General features: G+C 41.9%; 1 protein-coding gene across 5 annotated transcripts in view; it reads right to left on the bottom strand.

The window, feature by feature from the left end:
* The window catches only part of AFF2 (AF4/FMR2 family member 2), a 467,806-nt gene that overhangs the window by 127,403 nt on the left and 316,276 nt on the right, over positions 1-24,127 (bottom strand). For all 5 annotated transcript variants that reach the window (XM_041740303.1, XM_041740305.1, XM_041740304.1 and 2 more), the window contains 2 exons: positions 20,332-20,368; positions 19,972-20,005 (listed from right to left, as the gene is read on the bottom strand). In XM_041740303.1, the coding sequence (XP_041596237.1) occupies positions 19,972-20,005; positions 20,332-20,368 (71 nt within the window). The remainder of the gene's footprint in view (positions 1-19,971; positions 20,006-20,331; positions 20,369-24,127) is intronic.

Raw genomic sequence — 24,127 nt, 5'->3', positions numbered from 1 at the left:
AGTGTAAAATAGCTTCTTTTTAATTGAACCTATTCTGTGTACACAGTGTGTCCATAAAAGCGCCTCCATCATTAGCGTTTGGTGATGCAAATGAAGGTGCCCCGCTGTTTCTTTCTCCTTTTATAAAGTGCCCCTTCCATCAATGTTTGGGACAGGACAAGACCCGTGCGACTTGCAGCTTGTTTTATTCTGTGTGGCCACGAGAGGACTTGCATGCATTTGGGAGTAGTTTTATAATGGTGTGTGATCACAGAGAGCACCTAGGATATTTCTTCCTACTGCAAAGTGCGTGCTGTATTTTCTGAATTCGCTGCACACTGGGAAAGCTGTTCATTTCATCTGGCAAAGATTCCTTTAATTCGGGTGTTTCTCCAGATTCCATTAGGAAGCCTTTGTCCTTTTACTTCAAAGTAAACAAACACACTCATTGATCGTTAGAGAACTATCACATTTTACTGTAAAACACGTTATTGCCATATCATTGTCTTCGGTTCCCTAATAACGTTACTTTGCGTTATTCCATTTGTGACCTGCCTAGTGCAGTGAAATGTCATGAGCCTTCCCACAATGAGTTAGAGTCTCGCAAGAAGTAGAAAAATAAATTTATTTAAAACAAGATGGAGTTCCAGCTGCTAACACATTACAAATTGCTCTATTTTAAATGTCTGAACTGGGCACACTTAAAATACAAGGGCATATTTCATTAGCATTTATGCAATTTTTCAGGCGACTTTTCCCAATGTTTCACTCATCATCAGATGAGAGAGAGCTTGTCAGGAAAAATTGCACTTAATGGTAGTTAATGGTGGCTAAATTCAATGGACTTGTTTCTATTTTGTTTCACTCTTGCTGGAAATAATGAAAGTATTACATGAACAAGCCTTAACGTTGCTTGCGAAAATGCGTCCAGTTCCAATGGTAGGTAACATAAAGCTTTCTCTGATTTATAAAACAATCTACCTAAACCTATTTTTATGTTTTATTTGATTCTAGCCATTAGCCTGAGCTAGGAAGTAATTCTAAAATAGATCTCGCAGCAGTAATTTGCTGTACTATGCCAAATTAATCTGCATGAGTCTATACCTGTTTCTAGGACACTGGGACATACATGTGTGAAAAAGAAATACATTCAGACTATTGTTTTCATGGGCTGTGGGGGAAAGTCAAGCCACTGGGCTTCACCTCACATAGTAGGGCTCCCCTCTCCAGAGGCAATGCCCATTGTCCGCATTAACCACATCAGCAACAAGACTCCCAGTTCTTGACTGCCACATCAGCAGTTACAGACGCAGAGAAGCCTTCCCACCCTTTCTGGATGGTTTGAAGTCACTGAGTTGGAGTTGGACATCCCTTTGAAAAACTGCATCGGTTACCCATCTGAAGCCAATCCACTCTGGGCTTTCAAGGTAGGCCAACTGGCAGAGTCAAAGTCAATCAGTACTCTGTCTGCTTCTCTTTGAGGTAAATATCTCTCACTGGACATGCACCAAATGATGAAGATGTGCTCAGAGGGCACCAGGCCTTAACAAAGGACACACAGTGCAGCCTCAGTGAGTCTCTAAGCCCGTGTTTGATACTTTTCAATTTGTCTCTCTTGGCTTTCATCAGAACTCAGCTGCAGTGAGAGAAACACAAAATAAGGATCCTTCTACCCCAAGGCCGTGTCCACCTGGGGCTGATTAGCTGGCAGAACTTTATCTGAGGGCAAACACAGGAGTCTTCCGATTGCTAAGAATCTAATTTCGACTTCTCTTTGCGGATGAAAATACACATGCCTGCTCACACTGCCACCTGGATTTCCAGTATCATTCCCAGCCTAGCCCTTTTTTCCCCGTGGACAAAGGAAAACACCAGGACAGCAAGAGAAGGCTTGACTCACAGTAAGAGGCAACCCTTCAATAGGATGACTTTACGACCTGACAAGATAAGCTGAGCTTCTGTATCTACTCAGGTATTCTCTCAAAGAATCATCATGAATCTAGATGGGAAGTTTACTGGCGTGCCTTTAAAAAAAATGCCCTTGGAAAAGTAACTTGCTACACAGCCTGGATGATGTTTCCATATGAGATTCCCAGACCTCGGTGAATAAGGCAATCAATCAGCCAGATTTTGTAAACACTACCTGTGGTTGGATGGCCACTTCCTAGTCCAGGTAATCAAGATAATATAAACAAGAGCATGATGCACAGAGATCATGATGTGTGACTGTCAGCCATCCTGCCCCACAACTTCGAACCTCGAGAAGGGTCCAGTCTTACCAGTCGTACTTTTGCACCAGCCAGCCTCTCAGCATTTTGTATTTTCATCTTTGTTATTTTTGGGGTGGATCATTCTTCTGCTGCTGCATTTCCTAACAACCCTACTGATTTGCTAAGAAACACGGTATTTGCAAAACTGTGTCCCTGACATGCATGCATAAAATAAATAGTGATAATAATGCATGAGAAAATCTAAAGGCAAAAAGTTAATCCCAGAAATAAAAATGTCAATATTTGAGTTCTTCCATAGTATAAGGTAGCTGTTGCAATATATTCCAAATACCATCACTGAACCATCTCACTTTCTACAAATTTTATAAGAAGCATGTTACTAATAATGAGTATACATCAGGAATAAATACAAACAGCAGTATGTAATTGGCGAAGGCAACTAATCAGAGCTCATCTCTGCTGCCCATCAATATTTTGGGCACTTTCATACCCAATCAACTAATTAGCTACTATCATGCCTCAGATAATGTGAATGAGATAAGACATAATGAAAATTATACACGGCTTGTATGTTATAGTCATTGTTGTAAAATGCATACAAAACTGATGTTTCAGTCAATAAAGTAATTCAAAATGATAATTAAATGGTGTACTCTGTACACAGAAACTTCTTCATTTTAAGCTTGTAGATCAGAATAAATCCCAATATAGGAGTTTATACCAGCTTCACTGCATAGTTACTGCTCCTTATAATAAGGGATCTGTTATAAAGAAAGTGCTTAAGTAAAGGACACATTCTTAGCCTTGTTGAAAATATGATTTGGCTGTTTAGGAGGGAATACATCAGCTCTGGATTACTGGTGCTGGTAGAGCCAAGTAGCACACAGAACACTAGTGCCAAATGGGAAATTCTTCCCTTTAGACTCTGGATTGTGTGTGATGCAACCTCCCTCCCAAAATTAAAAACAACAACAACAACAAAAAACCCCAAAAAACAAGCAAACAAAAAAAACTTCTTCATTGTATTTTTTCTCAATCTAACATTATGCAAAGTTGCATTCCAAAAATGCATTCCTCCAAAAGGGTGTGTGTGTGTGTGTGTGTGTGTCTGCGCGCGCGCGCACGTGCAGGGAGGCAGCCCAGACCTGCCAGCTGGGGAAGACACAGTTTGAAGTGGACAATCCACATGCTTAGATTTGAGAGTTGACTTCATTACTGCATTTTCAATAATACCAGCATTCAGAATGGTCTCAAAAGTCACCAGGATAATAGGACTATTATCTCTCTCGGCAATATCTAATAAAAAGCTCTTAAGCACATCCAGTCCCTAGTTTTATAAAACATGGCAGCAAATTATCTGCCAAGAATGTTCAGTGAGTATGCAGAGATTCTTTCTCTATTCAGCCAGCTTTTCTCCCCACAGTGAGGGAAGATGATGGGAGGACTGGAGTCAACCACTCAGGGGACAACTTACAATTGCAGGTGGTCTGGGGGAAAAAAAACAAAAACAGACAAAAGGCTCCTCACAAAGGAAATCTTCAGAGTGAAAGTTGGTGGGATTCCAGAATACCTTCCTTGTGACCAATACAAAAATAAAGCCTCAAAAAAAAAATAAAGCCTCCATGATTTTTGAATACAAGCTGTCATTTCACTAAGCTGCTTAAAAGGGACATTATAGATTTAAAGCATACTTTCTGATCTGGCCAGGCGACTAGAAGAAAAGCAGAGGAGGAGCAGCAGCATAAACAAACATGGAGCATCTCCACTCCAGGTGGCTAATGAAGTAGAGTCTACATCTGCATGGGCATTGGTAGGTATTCTGGGGGAAAAATTCTATGGCCCAGTCAGTTTGGGAAACACTTCATATTCTACATCCCTCCTGTAGAAACACAGTGAACATTAGCATATTAAAGGCTCCAAGGATTTCTACATGAAAAGACTTGTTAAGTTTTGTTATTTTTTTTAACCCACTGGTTCCCAAATATATTGGATCATAAAAGTCTTTTTTCCCCAGAGTAACAATTACTGTTCCGTGGTGATATTTATGATAAACAACTGAGGGAAGGTGGATCTAGATATTTCATATCTAAAATAATGCCATGGGGAACCTGGGTGGCTCAGTGGTTGAACATCCGCCTTCTGCTCAGGTCATGATCCTAGGGTACCACATCAGGCTCCCAATGGGGAGCCTGTTTCTCTCTCTGCCTGTGTCTCTGCCTCTCTTTGTGTCTCTCATGAATAAATAAAATCTTAAAAAAATAGATAAATAAAAATAGAATACTTTTGCCTTACATGGCCACATAACTGACTGAAAAGTTGAGGTTATTTTCTTTCCCACTGAACTGATTTGCCTCAAATATCCACATCATTTGCATGGCATGAGTTTAAGATCATACAGCCAAACCTTCCAAAGAAAATTGTTTGACACTAATAGGAAATTACTGTAAACAGCCTGGTAAAAGCCTGATTCTCAATGAGAAGATGAAGATCGATATACTAAAATCCTTGAAATAACCACCCATGCTACATTCATGACTCTCTGGCCAACCTTCCCAGTACTCACAAAGGAGTACAGAAATGGACTTTTGTGTTTTATAGTTGAGTAACTCAATGTGTTCTTGGAAACGATCTGAGACAGCTACATTTGGGGAAAAAAAAAGTCTAAAGGGGCACCTGGGGGGCTCAGTCGTAAGGGTCCAACTCTTGGTTTTGGCTCAGATTGTGATCTTGGGGTTGTGAGATTGAGCCCCATGTCTGCTTGAGATTCTGTCTCCTTCTGCCCTTCCCATTTTTCTCTTTCAAATAAATAAATAAATCTTTAAAAAAAAGGAAAAAAAAAAGTCTGAAACCAGTGCTCCACAAATAAAAGACCCAAGATTAACCCTATATAATTGGTTCTTAAAAACCTTTGGCAAAACTGCTCAAGCTAAAAGTTCCATATGGAAGTTCAAAACTGTTTAGCCAAGTTGGATGAGGGTTTTAAAATGCTTGCTTTTACTTCTGGGGCCATTTACTTTGTTTATTAAACAAATTTTTAAGATTTTATTTACTTATTTGAGAGAGAGCACACGCATGAGTGGGGGGAGGGAGAAGGAGAAGCAGACTCCCCCGCTGAGCAGGGAGCCCTACCTGGGGCCCGATGCCAGGACCCTGGGATCATCAGCTGAGCTGAAGGCAGACGCTTAACGGACTGAGCCACCCAGGTACCCCTGGAGCTGTTTATTTTCATGCACAGCAAGACAAGTTTCCTAAAGAAAGCATCTTAGAAGAAAGAATCCATATAGTGCCTATCTCTGTCTTGCCATAAATGTGCCTGCATGGTTTGACCCTCTCTCTGACAAAGACTGAACACATTTTAAAGAGCCAAACCATCCAGCACCTGGATGAAAACCTCCCGGGAAACGTGCGTAGGTGTGTCCCCTGTAACTGAGACTGGCTTGCAGTTCCCAGATGCACAGGTGTCATATGATGCTACATGGCTCAGCCCTGCCTCCCTCTACAGTGGCATCCTGCTCCGTTCGAACGATGATACTAAGGCAAGTTTCCCTAATGGGTTGCCGGGGTGCTTTAGAGAATTCATGCTCCGAGAGACACTACCCCTCATCTCTAGTGCCCAACCTGTCCACTTCACGGTGGCTGTGAGTATCCTGCATGCTGAGGATTGCATTCCATCTCCAGTGGTAGTCATGAAAACTGCCCTAATTTTCTCAGTAATTTACCATAAGATGTTCAGCTCATGGGATGTGTCCATGGGCCAGGCACACTGAAGGGGAAAGAAGGGACTCCAGTATTAGGTTCCCATGAGAACAAGAACAAGGCGGCATCTGATAGGCTGCTGCTGCAATCTGGCATTTCGCTAATTATGAACGAGCACTATGGAATTACCTCTGAGGCAGCCTGTGGCATCTCCATCTCTACTTGCGTTAGCAAAAGCTGCTGGACTCAAAATCATTAATATTAATGATGGGCACACTCCATAAACCATGGACCCCAATTTAAAAAAAATACTTTTACCTTTCGATGCTATACAAGGAAGCGCCACTTTGCACAATAGATTTGTTTCTGGAAAGTGCATGTAAATTGATGTTTTGAAAATCAAACCATATTGTAAATGCATGAGATGAGCTTACTATTTAGAGGAAACCTGCAGTGAATCACTTTCAAAGTGAAGGATTCTTTTTAAGGGTGAAAAATTACCTTTTTATCTGTTTGGAAATATATGCTAGAATTTTGGTGACAGGTTTGCTTCAAGTGGGAAAACATCTCTATATGTCTTTCTTTTTTCTCTCCCACGTAAAATTGTGAGTTATAATCATTCAGCGATAACCATCATGTAGCCAAACAGCACTGCACTGGAGCAGGCACGTGGCTGTGCATTCTCTCAGTTTGTTCATTATGAGAGACTGTCATGATTTGTCGGCTTTGTCCTTTGCCTTCTTTTGAAAAGGAGGAACTGTTGAATCGCTATTTGTGAGAAACAATTCTTTGAAACCTTTATTGGAATTCAACTAAGAAAAGAGTTTTATGCCACGGCTTCAAACGTGGGAGATTATGTAACGGCTTTAAACTGGAAATGGCTTGACGTGCTCTGATGTGCATAATGAACTGTCTCATCCTATCTCGTCAAACTTTTTTTTTTTTTAACATGGAATTAAAAGACAACAAACCTGAATTGTGGCATGATTTTAAAAGTCAAGTTCCTTTACAGCTTAGATCTAAATGTTTTAGGAAGAGCTATAGCGGGACGCATGTTCAGGAATACCTCCTATCATCCTGTAATTTTGGAACAGGGCTTCTAAGAGTTCAAGACAAAACTTGATGCCAAGAATGGTCTTTGAGAGGGTTGTTCTTCCACAGAGGTGGTCGCTTAACCAGCAGAATTCATGCTGTCCAGACAGAGAAAGATCACTTTCCAGAACATGGAAATTCATTTACTTGTACTGCTATATTTATTCTACTCACAGTTTCAAGCTCTTATACTAATAAAGATGCCAGTAGCAAATACAATAGATGTCAAATTCTAAATTATACGACAGATTGCAAAGGTTTCACTGGACAAATTTTAATTCTATTTAATAGTTGATCTATGTCATATTCGGTATCAAACTGCTCAAGACATTTCTTTGCTCAGAAATGCTATCTTCTAAAACTGTTTTAGACCTTCACTTAATATACCACTTAACTAAATTCCTTACAGTGTACTTTTCCTAGCAAGGGAAGAAAAAAGATTAGTCTACTGGGTCCAAAAGAGATATTCAAAAAAAAAAAAAAACCACCACACACAAATATTTTTAAACAGTGCATATCTACTTTATGGCAATGCTCTCTTAAGTCAGTGCTTAGGAGTAAGGGAAATAGCACCTCGGTGGATTATTTTTCATAGTTCACTCAGCAATGTGTTTACTAAGTCACTGTTACAACTACGTGCTTATATATTTTGATATACAGTGTGTTCTACAATAGTGTGTCTTCTGAGATTTCTTTCTTATTTTTAAAACCTATTTAAATGTTATTTTACCTTCCCTCCCAGCAAAAACAAGCTTATTTCTCAAGGGATTCATAGTCAAGCCTGATCATAATTAAAGGCAGAGTCTGAAATGTCTTTTTAGACCAAGGAAACAGAAGCGGAGATGCGGCATCAGAAATGATTTGCCCAGGCAAGGGAATAGAGTGTTTATTTCACAGAATGGCGGGGGCTAGCCCATGACATTTTATTCATCTGTTTTCTTATTCAGACAAATCCCCTTATGCATGCAAAAAAAGGGAGGGAATTCCGAAAAGGATTGTTCTATCTAATTATTAAATTGCCAACGTGCTTGTTATATTTCAGAAGCAGTTATTCATATATATGTGAACCAAGAGGTCCACAATCATGACTCAGGAAAGCACACCAGGGGTGATTTTTACAAAAGGTGAGAGGCAATCCTGGGAACCGGGGGCAGAGAATGTCTGGTCAAGCTCTGGTCCTCGCTTGTTCTATTATGTCTGACAAGGTACTGCCATTTCCCCCAAACAATCAAGTTGAGGTGGATTCGGCAATTGGTGATTCCATGGGAAGGTAGAAAGGCCAGGGTTCAGGGGTCTCTTACTAGGGTCAGCTAGACGTAGGTTCAAGACAGGAACCCACTGTTCTGAACTCACGAACCTCAGTTCCTCCTGTGTTAAATGTGGCTAACAGTAGTGCCTCCAACTCATTGGGGTGTGACTATTCAATTAGCTAGTGGAGATAAGCGCTCAGCATAGTGCCTGGCACAGAATAAAGCCCAGCTTTTATTTTTAAAAATTATCACAGAATTAAGGGCACAAGAGAGGCTGTGATAAGATGCTGTGATGAACTCCAAGAAGGAGAAGAATGTGCCTAGTACCCAAAGTGTATGTGTTTCAGACATTTTAGCTATTCATCACCTTTATCCTCGGGGGCCGGGGTAGGTAGGTCAACAGAGGAAATGATCAATGTAGTCCAGGTTTGCTAACTCTGGAGAGGTCTTGTTCCAACTGGGAACCTCCAGAACAACTCGGGGAATCAAGTGAAAGGCTCCCTGAGTAGCTAGAGATTAGAACCCAGTGCAAATGATACTGGCTCAGAGCACTCAGGACTAATCATGAGCATAATTAATAATAATAATTAATGTCTACCAAGAACTTTCTATGTACCAAGCACTGTGATAAGCACTTCAGTCACTTAATTCTACGATGTAGATGCTATTACCATCCCCATTTTACAGATGAGGAAAACTGAGTAATAGGTTCAGTGACTTGCCCAAGATCACCTGACTCAAGATCTGGGATTTGAACCCAGGCAATCTGACTCCAGACTATGCACTTCAATCTCTGTTATATTGCTTTTCAAGACTCAACTGTACTCAGACCCACCCACACATATCTTTTTACTTCTTCTTTTTTTTTTTAAAGATTGTATTTATTTATTCATGAGAGATACAGAGAGATAGAGGCAGGGACATAGGCAAAGGGAGAAGCAGGCTCCCTAAGGGGATCCCCATGTGTGACTCAATCCCAGGACCCTGTGATCATGCCCTGAGACAAAGGCAGACGCTCAACCACTGAGCCACCCAGGTGCCCCTCACTTCTTATGATACTACCTCTTCCAAGTGGACTGAGGAATGGAATAAAATATTTCAAAATGCCAATGAGTGGAAGACTGCTGGCTGGGTTTTCCTGGACATTCCTTACGTTTGGAGGAATATCGCAATGATCCACTCAGCACTACCCTGTTCTCCTCGGCACACAGACTGGCCAAACGGGAATGAAGAGGCTCTCAAGTGACGTGAGAGGCAGTCTCGCCCCCCACCCCACCAAGGGCCTTCAGACAGAGCTACCCCTTTGTATTCTGTTGCTCCGCATCCCTCCCTCCCAACTACCTGATACCATCCAACAGGTTGAATGTTTGACACCTGCTGTGTGGGAAAGAGTATGCCAACTTTCTCAGAGGGCGAGCATCACTTCTGTCTGAAATTGCCCCTTTCAGAGAGGTCAAGTGATATTTCCTATGTGTTGTGTAGGAAAGAAACATTGAAATCTTGTTACGAGCATGTCAAAAAAGAAATTTTAAAAGCCCAGTCGAATAAAAAAATCATGTTATGGAACCACAGACATAGCCCACAACTAATTATAAAGCCAGACTCACCATAATGTGCTCGTCTGGAGGGAAAGGCGATAGGGAAGGGCAGCCAGAGAGTCCCTGAAATTGCAAATGCCTCAATGCCTCAGGTTCTTCACAAGTGAGATACCCTGCATTGCTTGTTTCATTTCCCTGACTTGGGAGCCTCAATACGATTTCAAGCTCTTTATGCCACCGGGCAAGTCAGTGACTGCCCCCTTAATCTGAAAGTCTGTCGTGTGGCTGTTGTGCATTTCTCTACCGTGCCAAGCCCTGGGCACCACAATCTGTGATTTGGAAGTGGGTGACATTTGGACTCCCAGGCCTCTGAGGTTTGTCCGGGATGGACCCCCAGAAGCATCTTTTCTCAGTGTCTCTACATTTTTAGTGTGCATCTTGGCTTCCTGCCACCCCAAATATCACAGTTCTCTCTGAATAGTATAAATTGAGCTGAAGTTGATTTAAATTTCATGCAGAAAACAGCTTTGCTTCAAAGCACAGCCATTTTTTATGTTAAAAAAATCCATCAAGATATAATCTTTTTGCACCCCCCTCCAAACTCTTTCTAGCAGACGGAAAGGCAGATTATTTCAATCAAGAGGAGGATGTCGCTGACAATGGTAAACAATGTTTCTTCAAAGTTCATGGCAGCAGTGCACTTTTAAATTTTGTAGTGACTGTCAAGATCTAATTTTCAAGGTATGGTTACCACAAGAGCAACCTGGAATTTTAGCCCAGTAGGAAAGGTCAAGACAGATCGCAGGTCCCCTTCAATCTCAGAGTAAGAGAGCACCCCGAAAAAGTATGAAGATAAAGGGCCATCCTAACCCCAAACTGCATGTTCTAAGACAGCGAGGCTATAATATGTATGTGATTTTGGGGGGGAGAGTTTTCAAATTTTTCCACAAATGCTCAAACTATAACAAAACTGAAGAGATGGTACCTTGGGTGTGAGGAAGTGGGAAAATGCACTCACTCTCGCCAATGAGGTGAAACGTTCAGAAATGTGCTGGGCACAGCTAGTGTAACCAGGGGAGGAGTGGCAACATAGTGATTGATTTTAAGTCAACTGTTCTGTCAGCCCTGGGCATCAATCCTTTGATTCAAACCACATCGATGAGACACTTTCAAAAAGTAATGACAGATATTAGCAAAAATAGTACTCAACCTGGACTCAAGAAGCTTGGGACTGAGTCTTGCAACACTACACGCTGTGTAAGCCTGGGCACCTCACTCAAGCCCCCTGAGTATGACTTGCCTGATTTCTACCGTGGGCAGAGAAGTAAGGCAAATAACTGCCTGTGATTCCATTCGTGAGCTCGTCTGACAGCAGCACAATTCACAAGGAATCTGAGTAATATTGAGTCTCCATTTTATAACACGATGCAGCAAAGGCTTGGGGAAGCATCAAGTGACATCATGAAGTCACATGGCAAGGAGTGAGAGGGCTGGGATCTGAGCTGCTCCATCTCCTGCCACCCAGGATTGAGGCAAGACCAAATGTAATAATTAAGTGCACAAACAGCAAGTTTCATGGGCCTAGAAAGCATTATTATTATCAGCAGTGTTATTTGCCTTCGTATTTAACAATTAATGATTGTTCAATTGAAATGTGCTACTGGTGTGGCAGGTATAAGAAACAGAAGTTTGAGTTCTGTAATCTGAGAATCCTAGAGTGAAATTCCAGCTCTGTCACTAATTAGATCTGTGATCCTGACCAAGTCATCCACCTGCTAAGAGGAAATCTCCTTCTCTTCAAATCTCCTACACAGGCACTGTAAGATGGAGCGTGGTGTGGTGGCTGAAGCAGAGAAGGGGCACAGGCAAAGGATGCTAGGCAGGCCAGGTCCCCAGAGTTGGCTCTAACGGTAGTCATGTGGACATGGCTATTTGGGGTGAGAACTTTGTGAGGACAAGCCTGGGAGTGGTGGTGATGCCACATGGAAGGTGCCTAGAAGTGGTGGCTAGAACTACCCAAGCACATTGTTCACATGCAGTTTCTATGCTTCCTTTCTTGCTGTACTACAGGATACACAAAACTGATTTTGGAGAAACCTAGAATAGCTTTTTCTTTTTTATTTTAAAGATTTTTATTTATTTATTTGAGAAAAATGAGAGAGAGAAAGAGAGAGACAGAACAAGCAGAAGGAGCAGCAGAGGGAAGGGAGCAGCAGGCTCCCCACTGAGCAGAGAGCCTGACATGGGGCTCTATCCCAGGACTCCAGGATCATGACCTGAGCCAAAGGCAGACACTTAATCAACTGAGCCACCCAGGTTCCCCTAGAATAATCTTTTTAAGTTCCACCTATCCTAGACCATGTGTAGATATTATGAGTATGAGGGACTTTTTGAGGATTTCTCTCTTGAAAATCTAGAAATACTTCATGTTATTACAATATTGAGATATTAGCCCAGGATTTTTAGAAGTAGGCAACCTGTGCAGAATTGGGGTTAGTCCTGAAACTGGGCACAGAGGTGGCACAACTGTAGGCTGGCATCTGGGTAAATCATTACCTTCCATCCCCCCTGCTTCCCAGATCCCCTTTCCCCTGAGCTAAGGACCAGGCAATGTATTAGGAGCTGCACTGGTGGATACTGGGTGCCAAGATCCCAGGGGATAGCAAAGAAAAGACACCATGTTCATTTGGATTTGCAAGGCGTGCTGTCCCTCTGTCCCTCTGGCCCCATCTTGGCAGCATATTTGGAGATGTCGATTGAATAGCTTTGAGACCTTCTCCTGTCTGGGTCCTCATTACTGATGTGGATGGATGAACCACAAAGAAAGGCATTTGTCAGATTTTTCAACTGATAGTGCAGCTGGAATTGTGCAAGCATCTGCAGTATTCTACTAACACCGTTCCCCACTCGTCAGTAAAATGGAAGGACTTTTAGCAGCTCCGGAAAGGTGTCAAGAGCAGACCCTTTAAACACAACGCTCCTGATAACGTAACTGTGGCAAAGGATCTGGCCATTTGTGAAATGCTTGATAAGATGGAAATGGAAAAGAAGAAGGAACGGTTTAGAAGCAAAGTGGATATTCTTTCTCAGCCTCAGCTGGGTTGGTTTGCTTCTTTTTAATTCCTAGGAATAATCCAGGGGCTTGTCTACACTGCTGCTGCAGTTTCTTCACTTGGAAGATTTGTCGACACTCTGGATGATGTGCTCCAGCCCTGCAGCCATCTGGGGACTCTGGGGACAAGACAGCATGTCCTAATGGGGATGCAGAACTCTTGCCTTCCCATCCCAGCTCCCTCATCCCTGGTTAGGGGACGTCAGGCAAGTATCTTCCCCGAGCCCGGCCTGGTTTCCTTTCACCTGTGGCTGTCTATCAGTATTGCTGTGACATCACGTGAGACTAATGCATTGTGTGGGCACCTTTATGATAATGAAACACAGGGGCCCTTGGGTGGTACAGCTGCTTAAGCGCCCAACTCTTGATTTGGGCTCAGGTCATGATCTCCGGGTCTGAGCTCTGTGTCAGGCTCCGCACTCAGCTGGGAGTCTGCTTGGGGATTCTCTTTCTCTCTCTCTCTCTCTCTTTGAACTCATGCACTTTTTCTCTCTCTCTCTCAAATAAATAAATAAATCTTAAAAAAATCCTTAAAAAAATAATCACAGTGCGCAGGAAAGTAGCCCCGGCCGTAGTGTTTTACAATCAGTAACTGAAAAAAAAGAGTGTGCATATGTGTGTGCATCTCATTAGACTGGACACCATTAGAGGGACCTGACACTGTAATACAGAGCATGTGGTGCACGTGTGTGTGTGTGTGTGTGTGTGTGTGTGTGTGTAATCACATTACATTCAATTATACAACTGGAATTATTTTCACTTTGGTGCCTTGCTTACGAACTTCAGTGCCTTCTGCCAGCCTTACTTCCTTCACTCCCAGTTACTGTTCAAAACGTCTAGGAGAACTTGAGGCTAAGCCATTGGTTGATCACACTGGGAATACTTTTTAAACATTATTCTACTATGAGAACATAAAGAAATGTCTCAATTATCAACCAAGCTGATAAGTATGCAGGGCAATGGCTGAACCTCTCATAGAAACAGACCCAAACATCACTTGTCTTCTGTTTGCTCTAAGATGGCAAAATGGAGATTTCTGGAGAGGGATGCTGTTCCTACCACAGGTCATAGAAATCAGCCTCATGGGGATTTGACATGGTGGTATGGGTCCCTGAGAGGCACAGACCCTTCTGCCCCTCTGCAGGGAGCATCCTACAGGCACGATGACACAGTTGGGCTCTAGGTCCTGAGCTGAGGACAGATCCATGCTCGTCTATACTGTATCCATGTCCACAGGTGCAGTATATGAAAGACTTCTCAATGACGGTATTACGATCTAATGCTTTCCCTGATCTAAACCAAACTGAGAGTGACCATTTTGGCCTGCAATTGTGGTCAGTCCACTAGGGCCTAATGCCTGGGCAAGATCACAACCGGTTGGAAGTTAGTAGGGCCATCTGCAAAGTTTCCATGGGGTGGCTTTAGTGTAGGTGAAGGCATGTGCTCTGAAGCCTGTCACATTATTGGAGCTTTTTTGGGCAACTCACACAATGCCTCAGACTTTTGGGTTCTGCCTCTGTGGAATATAATGAGGTGACTCCCACATGCTTGTTCTAAAGGGACAAAGTGCCTGGCGCATAGTAGGCACTCGGCCAATATAGTTTAGTTGAGGTATTGGTGTTACCATTGGGAGCGTAAACTCCACTGACCTGGGAGCTCGTTGAGGGAAGGATGTGTGAATTTACCACAATGCTTGGCCCAGAGCTTTGCACACTAGGGGCTTCATGCATTTTTGTGGGATGGAATGAAAGCTTGAATGGATGAATAAATACGGATGCAAATCAGCTGGAAAGAAAGGAGATACTCAACTTTTCCCTGTGAGAAAGAGAGGGCAACACTGGCTTCTAATTCCAGATTCTCACAATCCACCAGAAACAGATGAATCTTGGGTACCCGAACAATGCTAAGATCAAATCTGATTTTTCCAGATTGATGCTAGCTGAGCAAAAACATCCGGGTTTTGAGCTTCTATCAGGAAAGTGGAAACCCACCCCTCCCACTGAAGGAGCCTCACTTTTTAGTATCGGCGCCTGTCAAGCACCAGTAGCTTCAGTGCTTCTTGATGCGAACATTCCAAATGCCAATATTGCTTGTTGTCACATTAGCCAATATACAATCCTCAAAATAAAATCCTCTTGATGTCTGATTACTCTTCTTAAGGACCTCATGCTGATTCATTTCAAACTGTGAATTACCTTTAATTCACAGCCTGAACAGGCTGCCAAATTTTGTTTTCTCTGCTCCCAGGTGGCTGTCCCTGATGTGGTGGAGAACATCCAAAAAAATATTAAGTCCTTAGGAAAAGTTGGCAAGTGCTGAGATGCAGGGCATACAAGACAGGTTCAAAGCAAGAGTTGGCATACGTCTCGGACTGAACACTGGAATGGCTGCAACTTGTGAAGGCCGTTGAAATTACTGGTTTATCAGGAGAGTTGAGTTGGACTCTCGTAAGCCTCACACTCCTCAATAGCATTTCCAAATTCTGAGTGCCAAATCACGGATTCTGATTAAGAATTCATCTGATTAAATAAATCACAGCCTCTTTCCTCCTGCCCCATTGCACAGTGGCTTTGCTACCAAAATTGTATCTAAAAAGTAGACCAAACATCTACTTAGGGAAGAGTATATGAAATTGCTAGAGATGTGGGCCACCAGTTGCTCCATAATAAGCCCTGGCAGTTCTCGAATCTCAAATCAGATTCTCAAAAGAAACATTTTTGAAGAGAAAAATTTAGATAGGATGGTCAGGGTTGTAATGAATGCGAGGGTTTTTTTTTGGGGGGGGGGTGTAAAAATACCCTCAGAATTCACTGGAGAAATAATGTAGTGCTCACTATTGGTTATAATAAACTGGAAAACATTCTAATAATCTTTCTGTTCTCTGTAGTAAGGAACTCTTCCTAACACATAGAGAAGAGTTCAGAAATAATGCTTTGTTTGAAGCAATGTGGACCGGGTTTGGGTATAATTCATTGTGGGACTTCTTCCCACTAACTTCAGCTGTACAAGTCTTCCACGTTCAAAATGCCAACTGGGGCGTTCCAAATCCCTGAACTCATGAGAGCCCACACACAAGGGCACAGTGGTGGGAGGAAGAGGCCTGCATTCAGGCTTTCCTGCCAAGGAGCAGTGTGACTCACTCGGCCCTCCTGCATACTCAGAGCCAAGATGTCCATTCCAGACAAGCGTGCATGGTCAGTTTGTCTTCACACTGTACTGTGCATGCTTCATGAGGAGGGAGTTTATTGTAGCTTTGCTTTTCTCAACTGTAAAATGGAAATAATTTGGAGCCCCTCCAGGATGGAGGGGTGATGTGTGTAAAAGCACTGGCATGGGGCCTGGTATATGTGCTCATAAGGGCCCGAGACCTCTGCTATTCCTGTGATAGTATCATCTTTCCCTCATAACTGGTGCTACCGTCAAGGATCTGTTTGCGTGGCATGTGTGTCCATCACCCACAGGTGAAGTGAGGCTAGCTACTACTAGTCTATCTCTGAACAGCCTTTCATCGTTTTTCTGGGACCACGGCTGGGATGTTTTCAAACCTGTAGCTAATACCGGAAGTGTAAGAACTGGTCATATGGCCAGGAAAGAACAGCATTATGGCTACGTCTGACTTCATATTGGGCTTTTATGGAAACCAGCCAGGCGTTTGAGACAGCATGGCTTAAAACACAGGAGCTGCTTGATTAAAAGGGGGTCTGGATGGTTTCCAACTGGACAGAGTCCAGATGCTAACAACCAAGTATAACAAAGGCACTGGATATTTGGAGCTTCCATCTTCTCAATAGTACTCACAAAATTAGCTGACGTCAAGGACTGCTACATGAATACCCTTGAGTACATGGATGCTGTCTGAAAATTCTTCTCAGGGCAACTGAATACATCTTACCTGTTCCTATTTAGGATGGCTCATCAAAGACCAACAAGGTCATGTATTTTTGTAAAGCCACTGTACTGACAAGGAATTGACAAGATGTTATAAACAAGATGAAGCAATCCAACTCGACAAAGAAAATCCAAGTTCTTTGGGTTTGGTATCAGTTTTGTCCTCCATCAGTCCTTAATGGCTTCATTAACAGTGTACATTCAATCCCTGAATCTTGTAATGGAAATAAATGGATCTCCCAGAGGCAGAACGGACCTGATATTATTGCAAGAATATACAGCCCTAGAGCCCTGAAAAATACAATTGGACCTTCAGATGCCCATGGTCCACCCTCTTTTGGGATAGGGACCTCTTTTGGAATGAGGCTAGAAGCTCCACTGGATTTAGAAGCCCTGGATAAGGCCTGTTTCAAGACTCACAGAGGTGGAGGCAAACAAAAACTGGGCCTTCTATCCCCTAGCATTTACCAAGTGTTAAAAGTAAAGGCACTTTTATGTTGTTAAGTCTAATTACTAAAGAGTATAGCTTTTTTTCTTTTTAAAGAGCATAACCATTTACATTTGAATTCTGACAAGTGTTAGTGTGTGTACCTTTATGTGCATAGGTACAGCTCATTAATTTGCTTAATTTCTCCCAGGGGACTCTACCTGTATATTTTGAAATAAAGTTCCCCCCTGATTTACACTTGTGTCCTCTGAATCCCAGGTCAGTCCTTTCCTAACACCATAACCACCACGGAACAGAGATGCGAACTCAGGTCTTGGAAGTCCCCCAGTCTAATGCTCTGGTGTCATGGGCAGTGAGAGTTCTAGACAGAGCAGGTAGGATGTCACCTCAAGGATGGACATCCTATAAAAAGCACTGTAGGTCAGTGAAATCTACTGAGTGAGGAGAGACCCCGGCCTCCAAAAGCCAGACTTCTGGGGTCAGCCCAGAGGGAGCAGCAGCTCTCAAGAACACAGGGGAAGCCTGGCTGGTTCCCAGTTTGGATTGGGACACACTTGGATCAGTGTTTTTGAACCTGCTGTCCATGCGTGCAGTACTTACAAACAATCCAGGCCCAAAAGGAAGATCTGTATTTCATCAACTGGGGAAGAGAAGTCAAGATGAGAAAAACTAATAAAGCATCCCAGTAATTAAGGGATTCTGCTTGCAAGACTCCTCTCTCTCACTGTAGTACGTGGCAGGAGCACATCCCGGGCATTTGCCAGCCTTGGGAAGGTGTCTCTCCTGCAGCAGGGCCAACTTCAGGGTTGTTTCCCACCAAACCTGAGCCACCAGCAGTCTGTCTACACACAGAATGTTCTTAGTTGCCTGGAGATTACCCTGTCACATGGAAAATCTTAGAAGCTGGCTTGAAAAGCACACTGTAGTAAAATAGGGAATAATGATAGTAATGGCTAAGCGGATAATCATTTGGAAGCTAAAAACAATTACTGTAACTCTATCTGTCCTGTATTAAACTGACACCCTACCATAAAGAAGGGAACTTATTCTAGCTGATGTCTGATGGCCAATGCCTGGTCTGTAGATCCAGCAGCTAAAAAGAAAGCGGCTCATTCATAAAATGGACTCAGTGTCTTCTAGTTTTATCGACGCTTCCTATAGAGAACCTTAGTCCTACTGAATTACGCAACATACTCCCTGTGCTATGAAGTGCTGTTTTCTGGAAATGCAGCCTCTTACTATAAATCACAATTGACGAGTTTATTTCTGTTAGTTACAAACTACTGAAATATGGAATTTTATGGTCTATATGGAAATCAGCATATTTCACAGCAGGAGCCTAATACTCTTGCTTTAGGAGTAAGATCATTTTACAGTGGGAAAAATATTTTTATATTTTTTCATGTTTGGAAACCTGTGTTGACTTTTTAAATGCTCAAGCATGTGCATGTGTGTGTGTGAATTTTACTGACATTTTAATGGGAGGAGGGCTAGGTATTAGAATAAGATCTATTGTTTACTAGAATAACAAGGGAAAGGGAAATTCAAGATGCAATGAATGGAAAAGCTGAAATGAACACTATCAAAGACGATTTTGGTTTCCACGTTTCCACATAATTTGGTCCTTAATTCAGGGTTATGGTTTTATTTCCCCCCCTTCCTTATTTTTTGCTCACCTCTTTGAATGAGAGTTCTTAGTTGCTGAAATTGAACTTTGAATTAGAAGGCACAGATCTGGCCAGAAAACCAAATAAGAGGACTGACAATGGGGTCAGGGCTCTAGGGGCTCTGCTGTTCAACAGAACCAGGACAATGGAAATGCCACTGACTTTCTCCGAGCCATGGTCTATTTGGGAGTCATTCCCAGTTGTTTTATGCAATTATTCGTGATCTTCCAAAAGGTGAGCAATTCACTTCAAGTGTGCCATTAGACCACTTGAATGTCATAAATTATTTCATTTTGAAAATTTTCAAGTATGTGACTATTACTCATATAGAAAAGTCGACTTTCATTTTCTATTATTAGGAAGGAAAGAAGTTGTGAGAGAAATACTCCCTTGATACGTTCTTGGACAAATGGATATTACAAAATCTACAGTAGTTAATCTGAGGAAATTGGTTTCTCCATACCCTTCCTTCAGTTAGCATTAATAACAAATGAAGCCAGTGCTGAGAGAATTGCAGGATCCTGGCTTCTGAACTTCAACCCAGCATCATGTAAGCTCTTATTCCATATCTTTCTGGCTGTCCTTGTTTATTTTTAATATACAGTCACCAGATGACCTGCAAACAGCAAGGTCTCAGGCTGACTGGCCATAACAATCTACTCAACACTTCATGTCCAACCATGGCTGCTGAGATGTGTCCTTCCTCCATCCTAGTCAGGGGTGTCTAAATATTGTGTATAATGAGGTCTGTGGCTGAAGTTACATAATGTTCAGACTAACTAGTCAAGAATCACAATTGTTTTTATATTCCAGGTATTATTAATGTAGCCTGTATTTACATCACTAGAGAGTCTAATGGTGACCTCATTCATTTTTACTGCTACTCGCTTATTGTGGGAAATCTCATTTTCTTCTCTAACCAAACTCCACATTATTATAAGCCAAGGTTCCTATTTTCACGGAGCAGGAGAACAAGATCCACTCAGCAGCCAGGCACTGTTTCCTTGCCAAATGCCCCCAAAGAAGCCTGCTTTGGAAACCCAAATACTCACAACTCAAGCGATACTGACTTTGTAGAAGCTCTGCTGGTTGGGTCACTCCACTCTGAAAAGAAAGGGCACACATGATTACTACCCATGTTTTCTACTGTCAAATGATCACTCTGAATGAAATTCATCTTCAAACGTGTAGCATGTTTGAAGCATGCATATACAGATAGATAGATAGATAGATAGATAGATAGATAGATAGAACAGCATCCTATCATAAGTCACAGATGAAAAAGTAAAGGAACCAATTGGATGTATCACAATCTGAATTTTTGCCACTGTCAATTCACATTTTCACAATATCAGGTAGGAAAGAGAAAAAAGTGGGGGAGGAGATGACATGAATGCTTGGATGAAGGAGAATGTTTTAAAAACACCTACTTTGTAAGGTGAATCCAGGGGTCAGGTGTTGGGATTCCTATAAGGAAGAACACACAATACAGATATTAGTTAAATGCTACACAGGGAACAAAAGGTATATCTGTTATCGTTGAAGACAGAACTTGCCTAATGTTTGCCAAAAAGGAAACCGCTATTAGCAATTCCATCAAGTAAAGCTTCTGTTCATAGCTCTATTGAAGGATAAACATTTGCCAGTCAAACCTGCTGCAACATGACCATAACTGCCATTCCACACTGATGAAATGTGTGCAGCATGGGAATAAATGACCCACACGTGTGAAATTCAAGTGTTTAATTTCTCACTTAGCTAGGCAATGGTGTCTCTAAGGAAGGAAAGGGGCCCCAGTTCAAACTAACAAACGATCCTGGTTTTGGTAGAAGTGTAAACAAGACCCTAATTAATAGATTTGCTCCATCATTCCCTTTTATAGTAACAACTCCAATTTTCTACCTTCACTGTGACACATATGTGATAGATGGATCTCATTTTCACGAGAGAAGTGTTCTTAAAACTTCATTACAAATTTGGTGAAGTATAGGAAGTCATTTGAAATATACAAGTGGAGCATATTATTTAAAGGGATGTAGATTGGATTTGAAAGTCACCCTGCACATGGCTCATTCACTGTTTTTGAGAAACACAGATTTCTACACATTGGACTTTCTGGAAGCATGGCAAACCTGTGTGGGTCCTGACCAAACCTGCAGGCAGAAGCCTTGTGACAGTGGACAGGGTATGCAGACAGAAGAGAGGATACTGACTGCAAGACAAGAGCTTCGAAAGGGAGACCATGAATTCAAGTAAAACAAGAATTTAGTTATGTCAACTACTGATGTAAGTAATCTACTCTTGAAGCCTAATTTTGCCACCCTATGGAAGAAAAGAGAGAATCACAGTATCCTTTGTCTTTAAGAGAAGTAATCTAGAACCATTACACTGCGTTTTAATGGAAAGTGGATTTTTCGATCTATTTAGCATGATTCTGCGCCTAGGAGACTTCACTTCCAGCAAGATCACCACTCCAGAAGATGACCATAAACTCCACAAGAGATGGAAAAGGCCTCTCAACTAAAGAGCTATGACAAAGCCCATGCAGTTTGCTGCTCAAAGGCTCCTCTACCTTCACTTGATAGAGAACTGACTTTTGACGAAAAACTCTAACAAGCTTGGCCATTTGCTTCCCACTCCTTAGCAAATCATAGATGGCGAGGAAGGGGAGAACAGTCCTAGAGGTACAACTGCTGGGAACACCAAGCCATGAAAATGCATAGCACAGGGGGGCCAAAGAAAATGACAAGCAAAGTCAGAACTTACAAAGCACAGGAGTCTATGGCCATTGAATATAGAAGCAAGTATTCCTATCCATCTTAATAGCTCCTGAGGGCATAATTACAGCATAGTCCAATAACTGGTGTTCATCATAATGTCTAAGTTATCAAGAAAGACTAAAGCATATTTGGTATAATTGTTATAAGAAGTGGGAAAATATTAATTACATCCCAAAATGATGTGTATAACAGGATTCCTATGGAAGGATGGGCCTTTGGTTATCCAAGAATTTCAATCATCCAGAACACCTCATTTCCCGGAATGCCAAATAAATGAGGGGTTAGCCATGTGTATGTCTTTCACTACATCCAATATTTCCACCTGTTTAATTTTTATAAGGGATTTCATTACAATTGTATGGGGCAAGATTGGGCTTGTATACCATTAGGAAACAAATGACAAGTTCCAAAGTCAAATAAACCAAATACTTGGTTAGAGAGTGACATGTGCAGCAAGTACTGGTCCCAGAAAGCTAGACTGAAGTTTTAACCTTCAGCCAAGTATTCTGGATGTTAGACCCAAACAGTCAGTTGTTCAAGGAATTAGGGCAGTAATTCATAAAATGAATTTGAGGATTGCATTATTTACTGAATTTGAGTCATTGGAGTTACGTATTCTTGATACTTTTTTTTTTTAAGTAGGCTCCACACCGAACTCAGGGCTTGAATTCACAATCCTGAAATCAAGAGTCAAACGCTCTATCGACTAAGCCACCCAGGAGCCCCTTGATACTGTTTTTAATGTTAAGCTAGATAAGACTTTTTAAAACTAGAATTCCAAACAAATGAAACACCTTTGGATATTACCCAAGTTACCGTAGAAACACACCCAACTCCGATGGGAAAGAGCCTGGTTGTGGGAAAAATCTGAATTGTTCATGCAATAATTGTTGATGCCCATAATACAAATTTTAAAAAAAGAAAAGCCTGACTTTGATCTGTGTGTTTCTTTCATGGACATGTCATATAGGTAATTTTAGTAATAGAATATAATGATGTCAAATTGTTTTCACAAATTCATGTGAGAATATTTTCCATAATAACTTTGATGATAATCCCACAATCAGACACTCCCACAGGATCTAGACTCTAGAGCAGGAATTGGCAAACTTTTCCCATAAAGGGCCAGATACGAAATATTTTAAGCCTTGGGGGGGCATACAGTCTCTGTCATAACTACTCAACTTTGCCGCTGTAGTGTGATAGCAGCCATAGCTAATACATTACATGAACCAGTGTGGCTGGATTCCAAGAAAGCTTGAGTTATAGATGCTGAAATTTGAATTTCATATCACTTATGTTATTTCGTATCATTCACAGTAACTCATAATGCTCATAACTATTCACATTCTTTTTCTCTTGAAAACCCTGACCATTTAAAAATCTAACAGCCCATGGGCTGTAGTTTGCCAGCCTCTGTCTGGAGTTTGATTACCTCCATGAAGCCTTCACTGAACTTCCCTTGAGGACACTATTAGCTCCACTCCTGCTTAGCAAGGAGTACTCCCTTCCTTGTGAGTTTTTCCATGTTCTATGAGAAAACATGGCATTTTCAGTTTGGGATGGATAAGTAAACTTCACTAAGTTGGGAATTTTCAACCGTGTCTGTTTTTGTAAGTTTGTAGAATTACTATTTGACCTGAAAAATCCACTGGGATTATATGGTACACACAGACATGCGTGGAGCACGTGCATGCATGCACACACACACACATGCACACAGATAGTGCAGAAGGGGAAACGAGACTCAGGAGAACTTGAGCAGGACCACCAAGCTAGCAATTGGCAGGGCCAGGATTCAAGCAACCAGGTCTGTAGCTCCCAAAGCAATGAAGATGGCACCCTTTAGGCTGCTCAAGCTCTATCATGAATGTATGAAATGGATGCTTCCTGAGAGGGTGGGGTCACCTTCTGGTGCAAGCCCTGAGGAAGGAGGGATCACCCAGGTACGTGTATTTACTGTACACAGCCACATTTTGGAAAATGGAATTTGAACTGAGGCAACTGTAAATCTGTGTGATAAACACATCGCCACAACACCTGAGTCTAAAGGGCTGGTCTCCTGATTTTTTTAGCTGGGGGATTTGGAGCACATTACCTTACTCTGTGCCTCAGTTTCCTCCTCTGTGAATTTTGGAGAGTCGAAATACCAATCTCTGGGTTGCAATGAGGATTGAATTATTCACTAGGTATTATGTGCTTAGAATGAGGTGAAGCACGTCGCAACCTTATGTTGTTGATGTCATTAATGTTATTGAAAATGTACTTCTCTAAACCAACATTTAAACCAACATTTTGGCAGGAACCAAGTGAAACAAAAGAGTGGGTGTGTATCCATCCTGGTTTCACCATTTTATCCTAGTCACCTCTACCTTTATCATGTGGTGATGGGAGCACAGATAATTAGCAGAAAATGCAAATCGTGCCTGATTCCAAATTGTGCACT

Source organism: Vulpes lagopus, chromosome X (genome assembly GCF_018345385.1).
Source record: "Vulpes lagopus strain Blue_001 chromosome X, ASM1834538v1, whole genome shotgun sequence".
NCBI lineage: Eukaryota > Metazoa > Chordata > Mammalia > Carnivora > Canidae > Vulpes > Vulpes lagopus.
This window is presented reverse-complemented; position numbering and strand designations above follow the sequence as displayed.